The sequence below is a fragment of the Haemorhous mexicanus genome, chromosome 10 (genome assembly GCF_027477595.1).
Source record: "Haemorhous mexicanus isolate bHaeMex1 chromosome 10, bHaeMex1.pri, whole genome shotgun sequence".
Classification (NCBI taxonomy): Eukaryota; Metazoa; Chordata; class Aves; order Passeriformes; family Fringillidae; genus Haemorhous; species Haemorhous mexicanus.
The window spans coordinates 15,901,055-15,916,825 of NC_082350.1; the positions used below are offsets into that span (position 1 = coordinate 15,901,055).

The window sequence follows — 15,771 nt, forward strand, 5'->3', positions numbered from 1 at the left end:
CTGTGCCATCAGGAAGGGGGTTTGCTAAGGCACACGGACAGGAAGAACACGATGAGCAAGACACCCTCCACAGGCTCCACTCAGACACTTGCCAAGTTTTGTTGTGTCCGGGTAAGCTTCATTCCAAGGGACTGCTATCTTCAGCACACTTAGGACTAACAGCAGAGTAGGGTATGCACGTCTTCAGAGGTCCACCCAGGCTTGCAAAACACAGCTGGAAGCTGTGGATCCCTGCCCTGAAAACTTCGTGCTTGCCTGTGAAGCATCCCAATATCCAAAGACAAAATTCCAGTGGGTATGGGTGGAGGGCAAAAGGGAGAGCAGCAGCTTGGGATTCCTGAGCACTGAAAGCCTTGCTGTAACCTAAGCAATGTAGAAGTTCCCCACTTCAGCAGTGGATCACAGCAGTCAAAAGTGACAACCATATTTGAACCTGTTCAATGGAAACTGAAATCTTGTTTTACACGATCCAATGCACTCATCTAGAGGCAGAATCCATCAGCTGAAACAGCAAATTCTCACATCTGTTCTAGTAACACTTCTCTCTTTTGAGACCAACATACTAATTTTTAATACCACATTCTTTCATTCTGCCAGAGTACAACATGGGTGCTGTTACCTCTGGATATTGATATCTGGAGTCAACTACTTCTCTAATAATTCAGGAAACGCAACAGCAATCAGAAGCAAAGAAATCAGGCAGGCATTCCCTACCCCAATTAAATCAGCTCCCAAGGGAGGCCGGGGCATCCTCTTCTTTTAAGACCTTTGAGGGGTTTTCTTTCCGTTCTCCCCATTCCTAAGCATCGTCCCCCAACCGTAACCCATAAAAACTGTAAGACAGCTGTGGGGTCACTGTCAGAAACCACTGATAAAGCTGGGATGTTAATGTGGTCCATGGACAGGATGAAGCCCCCAGCTGATGGAGGGGACTCCACTCCCATCCCCTTCAGGACAACCACCCCACCAGCTCTGACCTGTTTCTACAAATCCTTGGAAGAAAAACTGAGATGCAAAGGAGAAGAAAGGCTTTGCTAGGATGCCTAGAGTGATGCACAAAGCCTTTGGTGTAAGGCTATTTCCCATCAAAGGTCAGCACTGACACTGCCTGCGCCAAGCACACACTCTCTCCCTCCAGCAGGACATGGAATGTGGAGCACTAACTGGTGCCCTGCTCAGAAAAAAAAATACATAAATCTGATGAAAGGCCAAAAAAGAGCCATGGCAAAGGCTGAAAACCTCACAGTTCAGCAAGAGGCTTAGGGAGCTGACCTGCTGCATCTGTCAGAGAGGCAGCAGATGAATCTGTGATGGCACTTTGGACCACACGCTCAAGACACAGATTCTGTGGGGACAGAAAACTGCACCCACAGGCAAAGGTGACACTAAGTCCCAGCTGTTCGGAGGAGGACATTTCCAAGAAGGCGCACAGGGAGGAAAAGAAGTTGCTTGTGAATTCAGTGTCATTTTCAGTTCTGGCTTTTATTTTCATTCACTTCAACAACAAGGTGTTCAAAAACACAGAGGCGCCTTGGTGCAGGTAACATGGTCATTGCTACAAGCATTGGCAGATTCTCAGCTCCATTAAGCCATAACACTTTGATCCATCAAAACAAAACAAAATCACAGCTCTACAGGGGAGGGCAAAAGCTACAGCAGTTCAAACTCACTTAAAGATTCCAGTTATACAGCAGTTGCCTCCATGGTGGCATACAGTAGAACGGTTTTCACAGCATATATTTTAATCATAGTGATGCAGCAGAAAAGCTCCATCTCCCTGCTGAGGTGAAAAGCAGATACTGACGTTCTTGTACCGATCCTGGGCACAGCATTAATTGCATTAACCTTTAAAGTCAGAAGCTCCCTAGATCCTAAAATGACAGTGTCTTTTGCATCAATGTATGTACAATACTGAAGCAGCTCAGAAGGACTACACAATAGAGATGCAAAACCTTGGAGGTGATAAGAGCACAGCCTAATTCACCTCCAGGGATTTATAAAGTATCTGCTCTAACTCTTTCCCCACACTAATGCTGCCCTGCTGAATTAATCATTGCATCAGTCAAGAGCAGAACGACTCTCATGTTTGGTGCATATAGAAAAAAATAAAGAGCTATAGTAAGTTCTCACACTGAGCATGTTAAATACTTTGAAATCTAGGACACTGCTCTTTGAAGTGTTACAAAATAAAATGATACCACAACAGGCTTTCAGTAGATGCTCACTCCCCCCTCAACTGCAAAGTAACACAGTAATCTCAGTATGAAAAATACAAATATATTCATGCAGTGACTGGCTGTTTGTTACATGATTTGTAACTGTACCCCTTCCGCATAAAAATAATAATTAAAAAACAGAAAAACAAACAACATTTAATTGTGGTTCCATCAGACCCAGTCGCCCAAGAAGAAATAAAACTGATCAGGAGGCACTGTAGGAAAACAAAAAATTACACATACAAAAAATATTTATATACAAACTTGACAGCATAACCATCTGGCATTACCATTTATAGCTAACTGAAACGGGCTTGCAGAGCCACCAAAAGGCAGTCTTTGAATGCAACACAGATCTGGGACAACAGACAGATGGAGGACACTAACCATACTGTACTCAAATGAAATACGTGGCACAGAGCAGGGCCCACAAACAGCCACTGCATTGAAACAGGAATATTCAGCTGTAGTAAGGTAGGATAACAAGGCATTTAAGCTGCTTTTTTCATCTTTCCCCAGCAAAAAAAAGAAAAAGTCAGGCTAACTGTTAAAAAGAACAAGCCAACTTGAAAGCAGCTGTGCAGAGCTTTGCTCCTCAGCTTGGGTTGTGTACCTTTGAGTATCAGTACTTTGGCTAATAAAAATGTGAAAAGACATTATTCAGTTATTCGTCCACAGGACCACTGGCAGTCAGAGGAAATGCCTCAGAACACAACTGTGGTAGAAGCAGTAAAGAAAAAAACAGAGAAAAATCAATTTCTCATGTAAACATGGCTTATTGCGATCACAACAATAATAATTCCCAGCAATTATCTTTGTTTTAAGACATCTTATGGTTATTCTTCTATTTGCTTGTCACTTAACCTATAGCAACAAACACAATCCATCCCATTTACAGATATATCTAAAGACAAGTCTGGCTTCCTCCCAAGTAATCTAGCATGGTCCAAACAAAAGGTAGTCTTAGTTTAGGGTAGCTGAAGTCCTACAAACTGGTGTGCAGCTCTCACTCCTCCATTTAACTGGAGGCTAGGTGGGCAAATCCTTATGCTAAACTAGGCAGGCTGCATGTGTGGCAAAGCCTAATTCTATAGCTTAAATGTCACTAGTATCACGGCATATGGTTATATGTACAGGATTACAATGTATGGTTAAAGGTCAGGTGGGGACAATTCAAGAGTGACCAGCAGTTTTATTTACACTTCCAAGCCTGAAAGAGGCAAACCAGGACATACATATGAATGCATACCCAAAATGAGGAGACACAGCCAGCTCGGTTTTTCCAGAGAAGTCGACGGACAAGGCAAAAGTAGGATGCAGGTGCTGTCAGTGCTGGCCTGCCCAGCAAAGTGCATGTGCTGTCTCCGCTGGAGAATATTACACATGAACAGAGCACTCAGCTCCACGGGAAGAGGCTGTTTAAGTGCAGTGTTCAGCAGACTGATTCCCATTTATTTTTCAGATTAACTGTCAGTTCGGAGTTGGGTTGCTTTGGGTTTTTTGCATTTGGTTTCGTTGCTGCAGTACGTTTGGATGCTCGGGTTTTTTTTTTTTTTCCCAGGGTTTTGGGGTGTTTTTTTAGGCTTTTTAGAATTTTATTTCAACCTTCCTGCTTTACAAAGTGGGATAGCTGGGTGAGAGAAATGTATTTCAGATCAGGGCACCCACAAGGTTTGTGTGAGGATTCAAAAGTCAAGAAAAGAAGCCCTCTCCCCAAAGGAAAACACAAAACACGTTGGCCTTCTCAAGAAGGTCAATGGTATTCAAGGAAATACCACCCACCTTCCCCCTTTGCTCAGCTCTTCCCCTTGCAAGAGCTGGGGTGGAGGTTGCAGTCCAGGAGCACGACCTAGACAGCACCCAGGGCATGACCTAGCAGGAGTGAGCAAGAAGGTTCCCTCTGCCCTCCGTCCGGGGGTGCAGTACCAAGCAGAAGGAAAACAAATGAAGGGCTGAGCAGTTCGTGGCCGGGGCGGGGTGGAGGGGGGCCCGCGGGTCTCACTCCCCCTCCTCTTTGATGCGTTGCTGTTTGTTGCGCCGGGCGTCCATGTCGAAGTTGAAGTCGTTCCACTCGTCGCGGGGCGGGAAGGAGATGGTCTGGCGCAGCGTGAAGCGCACGGCGTCGATGACGCGCTCCCCGCGCGTCTCGCTCGAGCCCACGCTCACCGTGGAGGCGCCGCTGGGGGTGCGCAGCAGGTGGGGAGGGGAGGAGAAGTCATGGAGCTGCCGGTGGTCCAGGATGCCCTTCCAGATGGCATGGCGGAACTGCTCCGGGATCTTGAGGCTCACCAGATCCTGCAAGGCAAAGTGCAGGGCTTAGCAGGGGAGTCCCAGGGCAAGCTGGGCTCTAGGAGTGAACACAGCCTCTGGGCCACCTAGAGACACCACAGCTGCTAAAATCCAGGTGGGCACAATGCGCAGCATAAGACAAACCACTGTTCCTGAAAGTGGTGGCTCACTCTGGAACAGGCACGTGTGGCCATGAGGCAGCAATGGCCTGTTTTGAAGGCACAAAGTCTATTTTAAGTTGCGCAAAACACTTGTTCATGCATAAGACATGGTGACCTACAGCTAGAAGCTTAACTGCACTGCAAGGCCTCCAAGACAACCTCAGGTAGATCTGCTGGCTGTCAGTGGTGGGGGATGCTGGGCTGCTGAAGGTCAATGGCCTTAAAAATGTCCATGGTAATTACAAAGCCTGCCAAAGGGTTTCAGAATGCAAGCCTGAGCTCCAGTATCCAGAGCTCTGGGTGTGACTCTACAGGAACTGTCTTAATTACTTAAACATAACCAAATTTAGTAAAAGACACATAGCCTTAGAAAACCTGTACTTTGAGGCCCCGTAATTTCTGGTGCAAAACATGAGGGTTGCATTACCTAAACTCTGGGATACACAGTATTAGCTTCTGAAAAAATTAGCCACCAACTTCAGTTAATTTGGGTCAGCTTTTCTAATTAGAGCAGCAGCAAGGAAGGCAGCCCATGCTATGGAGCAAAAGCACCACCACAGTCTCGGGGAAAAAAAATGGGACAGCCAGCTCAGAAGAGACCAACGGCCTTGGAGAGGAAGCAGCAACCCTGCAGCAAAAGCCATGCAAGAGTAAAAAAGTGAAAACAACAAACAGGGATGAGATGCCAGTGGCAAGGGAGGATGATTAAGGTAAGGCCAGAAAACAGAAGCAGGGAGGGAAAATTGCAGACCACTTCTGGAGAGCCTACTTGTCTGCAGGCGAGTGAGATGTAAACTGAAACCAAGCCTTGCAGAATTAACAGGCGCGTGGGCTGGGGCCACTTCAGGGGCTCAGACAGACAGAGCTGGGGAAGGGGAGACACTCTTTCTCTATGCCAGGCAAGGCAGTTACAGTGCTGGCCCCAAGTCCAGCCTTTCTTCACCTCACAACATCCCTATGTGCAACAGCCTTAAATCAAACTAATCATGTAAAAATAAAGTATACTCAGTCTGGATTTCTGACCTGTTCCTAAAGCAGGGCCAAGAGCGCAAACAAAGGAAACAGTGAGGAGTTACTTACATCCATGGAGTAATGCTCAATCTGATAGATGGTGGTCAGCCCCTGGGTCGTGAAATAATCCACACAGGATGAGCAGCCCAACCTCGCTAAGAAGCTGCAGAGGAGGAAGGAAGGAAGGAGAGAGAAAATAGGATCACCCTGGCTGCAACAGCCCAAACCACAGAAAAACCAAACACTCAGCCAATCTGCAGCAACAGGAAACAAAGCTTTCACCCTTGGCTTGACCTCCTCCAAGACATCCCCGGCCAGCAAGCCACATCGCTGCCACATCAAACAAACGAGGGAGTCCCTCAGCTCAGCACCCAGCAGACAGCCCTCATGGCAGCATCTTGCCTAAGTCAAGAGCTGGTGCTGCATAGCCTGGGTCCTGAGGCAGGAGGGCTCACACAGACCCTCCTGCTGGGTCACGTCACCCAGAAGGTGGCTGAGCCCACGGCAACCTGTGCATGCACACAGGGCTTCAGCAAGGCATGGGGTCTAGGGCTCAGACACATCATGCACTGCCAATCAGCACATTCTTCCCTAGCATATAGGATTCCTCATTTACGGGCAGCATCTTTCAACTGGTTTGACCTCACAAAGGGCAGAGGGGCTTCTGACCCCAGCCATGGCTTGTCAAGGGGCCAGAGGGGAAAAAAAAGGAAAACAAGAGATGTTTGCAAGACAGCCGGGCACCCTCAAACTCCACCAGTCCAACAGATGCTGCATCCCTCAGCTTTCTCGCAGTCCTAACATCCCTGTTTCTCTCAGCTGCTCAGAGGTGGGGATTTGAGGCTCGGTGCCCAGAGGGTGCCAAGAGCCCAGTGGGATCCGGTGCTCCAGGATCATTCAGGCTCCAGACCCAAGGGCTCTGCTGCCTTGGTGTGGGCAGCGTGCCGGGCAGCCTGCTCCCGCTCACCTGACGATGCTGCAGTCTGAGGGGTATGGAGGAGGGGGGGTGCAGTGGGACGTTGAAGGCATGGAGAGGGGAGGAGGCAGCGCCTGCGTGGGGCTGAGGCCATTCATGTCACCGGTCATGGCCATGTGGGTGCCCATCATGGGAACTGGAGGAGAGAAGAAGGAGGAGCACATTGTTACCCAGGCATGCCCAGACCCTGGCTTTGCCCCCAGCACAGCACCCAAGGACAGCACCCACAGCTGAAGCAGCCTGAAATTCCCTGTAAAACCCTGCACAGGGCGAGCTCAAGAGAAGTTTCAGGCAGGGCCAAGTACCAGATGACAGACAGTCCTTCTGGAGCTCTCCCCTCACAGGAGAAAGTGCCACTGTCCCATCACCTTCCCTCCCAGACAGGCTGGATAGAAACCCTGGCTTGCCCTGCCACAGGAGCGGAACAGGACAGAGCCAGCAGAGTAACCTAATACAGCAGCCAAACAGCTTTGTTTTCAGAGACAGCAAGAGCACCAGAAGGGGCTCAGCAACAGGTGTGGGCAAGAGTCCAGCTGTTTTGAAATAAATTAAAAAACAAAACACCAACCAAAAAAGCCCCAACAAAACTCAGCCCTAGAACCATGTCTGTCATCCTGGATTTACAGGGCTGCTGAGCACACAGCAGCAGTCAGGAGGAACAGAACTGCGAGACGTTTCCTTTAAAATGAAGAACTATCTTAACTGAACCGAGGGAAAAAATGCTGCCAACATTTGCATCTCCTCTGCTGGGAAAGGAAGAAGAAACAAGTCTCAAAAGCCAGAGGACACTGCAGCCAGCTAAATCTGCAGCAAGAAGCAGCTCTGATCACCCTGTGAGGCTCTGAGCAGGATGCTGAAGCCTTGCCCTGTGGCACACCAGCGAGCAATATTTATTTGGCTCCGCAGGTTTACAGCAAATGACTCCAGGCTCTCCAGCTTAACACTAGCCATGTACAGATGCCAAGTATCCTTGTCCAGACTAGCAGGGAGCACGCAGGCAACAGGAGAAGAAGGAATAAGAGTTTCTTACTGTTGGTTCCCATGCTGTCGGGGATGGTGGTTGGGGTCAGGGCGTTGCGCTGCTGGGGGTTGATGAGCTGGCTGACCGAGGGCAGCTTGTTCATGCTGTTCATTTTGCTGAGAGGTGGAGAGTTGGAGCCATAGGAGGACTGCGACTGCATGGAGGTCCTGCAAACCAAGCAGATGTTAGGACAGGGATCACAGCAGCTGGTTGTTGAGAGTGTGCACCTGGCTACATGGCCAGGGAAATCACTGAAACCATATCATCATGACAGAGAAAGATCCTTGGAGAATGAGTCAACAGTAAATAAGAGGTTTCCCAGATATTCTCAGCACTTTAAAAAAGTGAAATACCAAAAAAAGGACAGCTTAATTTTTGGTTGAAACCTTTCATTTAAGGAGAAGTGTCTATGCAAGTTTTTCAGTTGAAAAGAATATATGGAATGCCAGCAAACATGTGCCAAGATCTGAAGAATATTTTTAAAGAGTATTTAAACTCTCCTTGTAGTAAAAAACTTTTTCATAGGAACAAGAACTGAGGAAACCATCTCAAGCCATCCTAAATGCCTCTGAAACCTGACTGCAGAAACAGTTTTCAGATTGGGTTATGCTTATCACCTTGTTTTTTCCAAGATTCCTAGTTATAACAGCCAGAGGCTCCTTGCTGAAGGCAGATTCCATGCACTTCAGGGACCACTACTGAGGTGGTCAGAGCTGCATGGGATGCCAACAGAAAGCTTTTGCTGGTGTTAATGCAAACCTAGTATCCAAACCCTGCAGGCTGCTTGCAAAGAGGATTGAGTTCCTGCTACCACCTGACAACAGCACTAGCCTCCCTCAAGTCCATCCAGCATACTGATGGAGTGGGTCAGAGAGGCTTACCAGACTCCCTGCTGCCCAGCCTGAGGGTCCCAGCTGTAATCCTGCCATGTAAGTGACCCAGACTGCCAAGACTGGGCTGCTTCTGAATGGCAGCCCAGCTCCCAGCTCGAGTTACAGCTGTGGCATCCCATCTAGAGTGGGGTACTATGTGGGACATGCAGAAAATTATCATTAAAGCTGCTCCAACAGCACAATTGGCATAGCACTGCCATGCCACAAGGGAGCAGGTTTTTCTCTCTCTGACACCTGGGGCATTTGTACGACTGGGCAAAGGTCTGGGAAATGTGCCTGCTCCCCAGGCACAAGTACCCTGAAGCTGTGGTCACCCTGCAGAGCAGAGGTCATCCAGCTCGCCACAGAGCCCAGCACTCCTATCACACTGACCCCATGGTGAGCGTCCAAGGGCACATTCCCATCTCATTTCCCATTGGGAAACTTGTTCCCATCTGGGTATAACTGGTTACACCAATTCCTGGGAACTGGCTTCTCTTCTATGCAAATAAAATAATTATTACTCCAAATAAGCAAAGTGTAAAAGGAAAGAAAAGGCTTATTCCTAGACAATTTATTAAAACCTTCAGCATTCAAGGTCAAGTTCCACACAATTACATCGTCTCCAGCTTCCTGCACTTTCAAGACTTGCAGTGTTGGGTGGAGAAAATATCTATCCTAACAGGCTAGAGTATCTAAGGCCCTGAAGAAATGTTACCTAATTACACAATTACAGGAGGTGCAGAAGGGTGTGAACTGTCCTTTGGCAGTGAAGATGCAGGACAAGATCCAGCAAACTTCACAGACTCAAGGAAGTGGAAAGCACAAGAAGCTTCACAAATTAATATTAACAATGGCAGCAGCTCCCAAGGGGAAGTGAAACTGAGCCATGAAGTTCAGACCTGACTTTTCAGAGTGAAGGGAAAGATTCAGATCTGACATTTCAATTCCCCAATTATGAAAGTTGAGGCCAGCCATGAAATTCAAGTCAAGTTGACACCGCCCTTAGCCTAAAAGTCTTCTGGAATTAGGACCAATGAGTATTTCTACTTCATGGGTTCAGGCACTTATCTTAAGCTTCAGCTGAAATTAACACACACCTGAAGAGTCTCTTAAGGCAAAATCTGCATGATCTACAAGCGAGGAGGTCAATGAACACAGCAAAATTCCAAATTAAATCAACAAAGGCTTCCCAAAGGACACCGAGTTGTACTGTTTGAGGTCAGCAGTAGGCCTATCTTTGCCCTTTCCACCACCAACAGTGATCTCAGCAAAGCTAATTAGGAGACTACAAAACACTTGCAGGTAAAAGAAAAACAAAAAGCAATCAAACACAAGCCAGCCCAAAACTTTAGAAAACACTTTAGAAAACAAAGGCATACTTTAACACATAGCTTAGGGACTTCATGCTTATCTCATTCATACTCATAGAGTCAAGATTAACATCATCAAGTTCAAGGGAGTAAAACAGAAAACAAAAGCATTTTTCTTTGTACCCACACTAGTTTCAACTAAGCTATTCCATCACATGAGCAGATGTTTACAAGGCCATCTAGCCAAAGAGAAATCTCAAGATAAACCAAGATGCAAAATTTTATTGAAAATTAATGTCACACATCAATATAGCAAGAGCCTTAGAAACACAAGAAAATGTTTTTGGTATGAAGCACAAGGACTACATGGTGTTTGAGGACCCATTTAAAATATATTGCTTTTTTTCCTGCATTTTTAAAAACAGATATAAGAATGTCATGCACAGTGATTTTCATTAAAATTTTACTTACTAGGTCTCAAGAAAGAAGTCAGAGCATTAACATTTCTTTGATATCAATGCCAATGAAATGCATTTTAATATCAAGGTATAAGGGCTTCAATTAAGTGACTATTATACTTCTTGGAACAGTCTGATACAAAAGGCACTGAGTCACATTCTGCAACTGAGTTTTCTCTCTTCAAGAGGCTATGTAATTATTTAGCAAATAACATCTGTAGTTATGCAAGCTCATATGAGGGCAATCAGTCGCTCATGCTTCAAGGCATATACTGATCATCTCAAGAGGTCAGGAAGGAACTTTCTTGACCCATATATGAACAAAGTTCAGTTCACAGCCTCGTATAACTCTACATTTTCCCAGCTCACTGGATACCAGCCCTTCAGCAGAGGCAGCAAACTGCTGGTACACACCAACAACTGAGCAGCCCAGAGTCCTTGGTTGGCTAGAGGAGCACACAGCCATGTAAACAGCCTTACATGACATCAAAGCTTCATTAAATGCAATTGGGCAGATCAGGCTCAGAGTTTAAGATTTCACGAAAGCCCCTGTGCTGGCAGTTTGCTGTTCCTGCAGACCCAGAGCCAGTCAGTGCAGAGACACACAAGCAGAATCAGAGCTGTCCAGTTCTGTGTCTGCCCTCTCTTTCAACAGCCACAGTAAGGATCACATCCCAGGTTCACACAAGGCCAGAGCGCTCATGGACAATGGTTTTTAAAGCAAGGCTTCCCACAGGGCTGTGTAACACTGGGGTGTCACTGATGTAGTCTAATAAGGGCACACAAGTGACACAGATGCTTCTCAGTTCCATTCATCTGCTTCGAAGGCCCATGAAGCAGCAGGACACTTAAAAGCTGAGAGATGCCCTTATTCCCCCCATCCCAAAACGTTTCTATTCTAAAGAAAATAACAGCGCATCTTTTCAATCACTCCAGTGGTTTGAAGGCTTGGTACCTCACTGGGAGCAGGGAAAGGAGGAGCTCCAGCAGTTACTGGGCAGACAGGAACTACAGCACAGGGCAAGAGTGGCAATAATGACTCCTCTTAGATTTCAGGTATGGGAATTTCTCAAGGCAGGCCATGGATGCAATCTGCTCTCCAGGGAATGGAGCTGTAATACAGGGAGTGGATATATATCAAGCAGTTGACACAGACTGATATAACCTTGAGTACCTGATAAGGCCCAGTTAGTCCACTTGGTTATTCCTTGAAAGGAAAAGGCTCATTTTCCTGAAGACACAGAGATGGCAAAGAAGCAATGAAAAGACACCTGGGATAAAGTTTTCATTTTATCTGCAGAGGACAGACTACAGAGCAACTCAAATTGCTTTCAGCTCCAGGTATTTGATAAAAGAAAAAAAGAATAGCACCTTCTAATACAACCACCTGGTAGTTGGAAAGCAAATCAAGTCACCACTAAGATCAGCATCACAATCATCATCCATTTACAGCCAAGTGGGACAAATCAGAAAGGCTTTCCAGAAAACAATAGGATCCAAATAATTTACATTCTTGTTCAGTGGAAGTCTGGGATACTGTATTGCTCATTACAGTACAAAGCATTTCCTAGAGGCCAAACCAAATGATGAATTGGAATCTTCCAGTGCAGGCTGTGGATGCCTCCTCAAACTTGCTGGTGAACAGGTTCAGGAGCAGTGCTCTAAATACAGATCAGGATTTCCCTGTGACAGTACTTCCATATTGCCACCCAGAAGCAGAAAATACAAAAATCCAGGAATAAACCTTCACTGGAAGAACAGAAAACAGTGCCAAACATAATCCTATGTCTGGGCTGCATTTACAGTTCAGGTTCCCACCTCTCACAGGGAAAAGAATCACATTGCCTTTCTTTTCCCAAATAAAAAGGCACAGAACAATAGTGACCTGCTTTGTGATCTCAAAGAACTTCCTGGAATTTCCAGGCAAGGTAGCAAGGCACTTGATTTTAATTAGCTTTACTCAAGGAGCAATGGTAGAGCTGCAACTATATGAAATAGGCACTTCTAGTCCTTAATTAGTTGTTATTTATAGACTTAACCCCAGTTTTGGGGGCTCTTTTCCATCAGCCCTCCTCCATACTGCTATGGAAGAGCAAGTCTTGCTAAGACATTAGAGATAGCCAGAGATGGGATATGGCTCCCAAAGGAGAGGTTGGTACGAGTCATCACCTGCTCAGATCCCTGCTCTGCTGCTGGAAGCACATGATGTGATGGTCAGAGATAAGAGTCTTCTCCAACTGCATCTGGCTTTTTTCCCAGAGACAGAGTTTGATAAAAGCAGGGTGAGAATTTACAAGTCCTTGCTGAGAAAAAGTCTTTTGTGCAGGAACTGCTAAACCCAGAAGCACTTCAGACACAATTAGCAGACCCTCTGGTTGCAGGAATAATGGGCAAGGTGGACATGGCCTGAGGCCACTTGGCTGAGTCAACTGCAACATGTGATGACACTGCTTTCCTTTGAACTAAGAGGCTTGGTGAGATGGGGCAAAAGATAAGAGGGTTGATGAAAATGTTAGGGCTGAACGTCTGTAAGGAGAGGGGCTAGCTCCAACCCCTTTTCACAGCTAGGGCACTAGGGAGTTTTGGACACTCTACCTTTTACACCCTGGGCTGCAAAGGGATGCTGGGCACACATGGATATCATTACAACTCTACCACACACTCAACTTGTGCAGTTCAGCCCACCACTTGGATAGAGCCCACAGAGTCTGGAGGAACTCCCAAGTCCAATAAATCTGGATCAAAGTCAGCAGAGCTGCTGCAAAGTCAAAGTCACATGGCCTTCCTTACAATTCTGAAGTACTTTTACATCAGACCCTTTAGGGCTGGAAATAAGTGGAAACAACTCATGATGCCAAAGTCGAGGGCTTTTCTGCAGGAAAAAAAAAGGATTTCTTAGCAGTGCCAGTTCATATAATAATTACCTCTCCCTGTCCAGCAGTACAAAATACATCAGCTACTTACACTGATACTGCATGACCAGCACTGAAACAGGCCAAATTGACCATCACAGACCATTTAAACACATATCCTCTGCTTCCATCTCCCCAGTCCATGGACACATTTTTTAACTTGAACAAGACAAAAGGCATTTTAAAATTGAGACCTGCTCAGAGAAACCCTGCCGAGTTTCACAAATACAGAAGTAAGAAGAAATGGTATTAACACATTACAAAAATGTTACACCAAGGGGAGAAAAGTTACACCAAGACAGACGACATCGTGGTTCCCAGCCTCGCAATGCTATGGGTTACAGCTAAGAGGTCTGTACAAGTGTCTGTTGTTTTTGCAAGGTTTGAGTCCCTTCAGAAGTTTACTCTCACTATTCACTCTGCTGCTATCAGGCTGTGTATTTGTCCCACTGTTCCTAGTCCTGCCAGCTGGGCAAAGTGACCCTGCCAGCTCGGTTTACGGATATACTGATGGGTTTGGGGGACTGGAATGTTTTAGGATGGCATCAGTCTGTTTGGGAGGGTCTCTCCTTGAGTCCATGAGTTCACTCCTGAAGCAGGCCGAAAGGAGACTGTAAAGAAGGAACCAGAGAAAAGAAAAAGATGAATGTACAGGACCCTTTGCCAGCCACTAAGAGAGAAACAGTTACTTTCCACCTTCATGATCACAGTATGGGCTTTCAAAGAGGGAAAAAGCAAATGTCTTAGCACCTACAGTGAGGGTATGTAACAGGGAGATTCAGGAAGCTGGAAAGCCCCAGGCACAAGCGAGTGCTTGGCAAGGAAGGGAAAACAACCAGCTGAGCGAGAAACCTGATGCTGTCCTAGTCTCATGGGTACAAATAAGGCCCTGATAATGTTTCCAGTGACAAACCTAGGAGGAATAAAAGCACTCAACAAAGAGGAAAAGGAGTAGCAGCTTCCACTGACTCAATTTCTAACTACAATCACTTCAAACCCAGAAACTGGTGCTAGAGAAGTTACAGCTCAACTACTCTCCTTTGAAAAGCTGAGGGGTCCCTGGGGCCACCAGCTGATGCAGAGGACACTGTATCCTCAGAGCCCATAGCGCACTTCTACCTGGTTCCTTCCATCTTGGCCATTCTGTAGTGAGAACACTATCCAGGTGCCTGGAGTTCACATGCAAGCGCAGCACTACAAAACCAAACTAAATCATGCAAAATCCACTGTTAGCTTTCACACCAAAATTGAGATTAATGTGGTGAAGGTACAAGAATGCCTTCCCCACCAGCCCCCCTCCCACAACAGCAAGCACCAGGAGGATCCTTGCAGCTCAGCTGGAGCACTCCAGGCATTGGATAGCTCAGTTCTGTCACAGATCACTAATGAGGTTAATTCCTTCTCATTTGGATAATGAGTTGTGCTGCTCACTAGCCTGAAAGGCAACCAGTGGGCTCCTAGCTGCAGCCCTGCTGATAGGAAAGAAATCTTTGCTGGGGTACAAGATCCCACTTGGATCTAAGAGCCCCCTTCTTGGTAGCCATTGGAAGACGTTGTGAAAATCTTTCAATGGGAGGAGTTGGGCTGGGTGTTCCTTATGAACTTTATGGGTCTCTTCCAACTTGAAATATTCTGTGATTCTCTGCTGTAGGAAACTGAAATAAAGATAGCTTTGAAAAGAGTGCTCAGCAGAGTGAAACCCACTACATGAAAAAGTGTTTCCTAAGGAAACCCTTAAAGACTGTGCAGGTAGCTCTGTGGGAATATTGATGGTAAACACATTTCACAGCAGGGTAATAAGGAAACATTCCCTTAGCCAAGCATGAGCCTCCTCTGATCTTTCTTGCAGCAGTAATCATCTGGCAAATCTATGTTTTACACAAGTGGTAGCAGACTATCAACTCTTCTAAATAAATGTGTGTGCTGCAGTTCAAGTAAGGGCCCCAGGATTTGACAGCAAAAGAGGAAGAATAGAAACTGAAAGGAAAAAACCCAACAACTTCCACCTATGATCATGAAGGTATTTGGCATAACAGTAAATAAGAGAAAACCATGCACAAAGGAGCAAGCAGAGAGAGGAGATGAGACAGAGAAATACTGTGGTCTGGCACAATGTGGAGCATTGCAGTATTTTGGTCATCTAGTGGGACACAAGAATGCTGATTGTCACCAGATTTGTCCTTCCCATTCCAGAACAGTCAGACTGCTGCATCTGCTGGCCTGTCAAATGCAATGCTGGTCTGTATGTGCATGAGAGCCATTATACAGTTGCTTTCCAAAATGACAGATTTTTAAAACTATCTATCTTTCACCATGATCATCTCAACCTTACTTTCCTACTCTTCAAAAAAGATGAAGCTTTCCATGTTGTAGGAGTGTTCTGGATTGCAAGGCAGGATGTATTCTATTACCATCTGTATGGCAGTTGTCTAGGTGTTAAGTGGGCAATTTCCCCTTATCTCTCTCCCTGTGAGATCACAATCACTCCTCCCTCAGCAGGGGGCATCCCGTGATAAGAGGCTATTGAATGTCACTGCATGGC

The 15,771-nt window shown here is 46.2% G+C and overlaps 1 protein-coding gene across 6 annotated transcripts in view; it reads right to left on the reverse strand.

The window, feature by feature from the left end:
• Nucleotides 1-1,463: 1,463 nt before the first annotated feature.
• Nucleotides 1,464-15,771, reverse strand: part of TP63 (tumor protein p63) — a 105,541-nt gene continuing 91,233 nt past the window's right edge. For 4 of the 6 annotated variants that reach the window (XM_059855495.1, XM_059855493.1, XM_059855497.1 and 1 more), the window contains 4 exons: nt 7,684-7,841; nt 6,645-6,789; nt 5,747-5,840; nt 1,464-4,511 (listed from right to left, as the gene is read on the reverse strand). In XM_059855495.1, coding sequence (XP_059711478.1) covers nt 4,215-4,511; nt 5,747-5,840; nt 6,645-6,789; nt 7,684-7,841 — 694 coding nt within the window. In that variant the 3' untranslated portion in view covers nt 1,464-4,214. Of the gene's footprint in view, nt 4,512-5,746; nt 5,841-6,644; nt 6,790-7,683; nt 7,842-9,893; nt 13,841-15,771 lie in introns of those variants that run through there. The other 2 variants (XM_059855498.1, XM_059855499.1) reach the window with 2 other exon arrangements.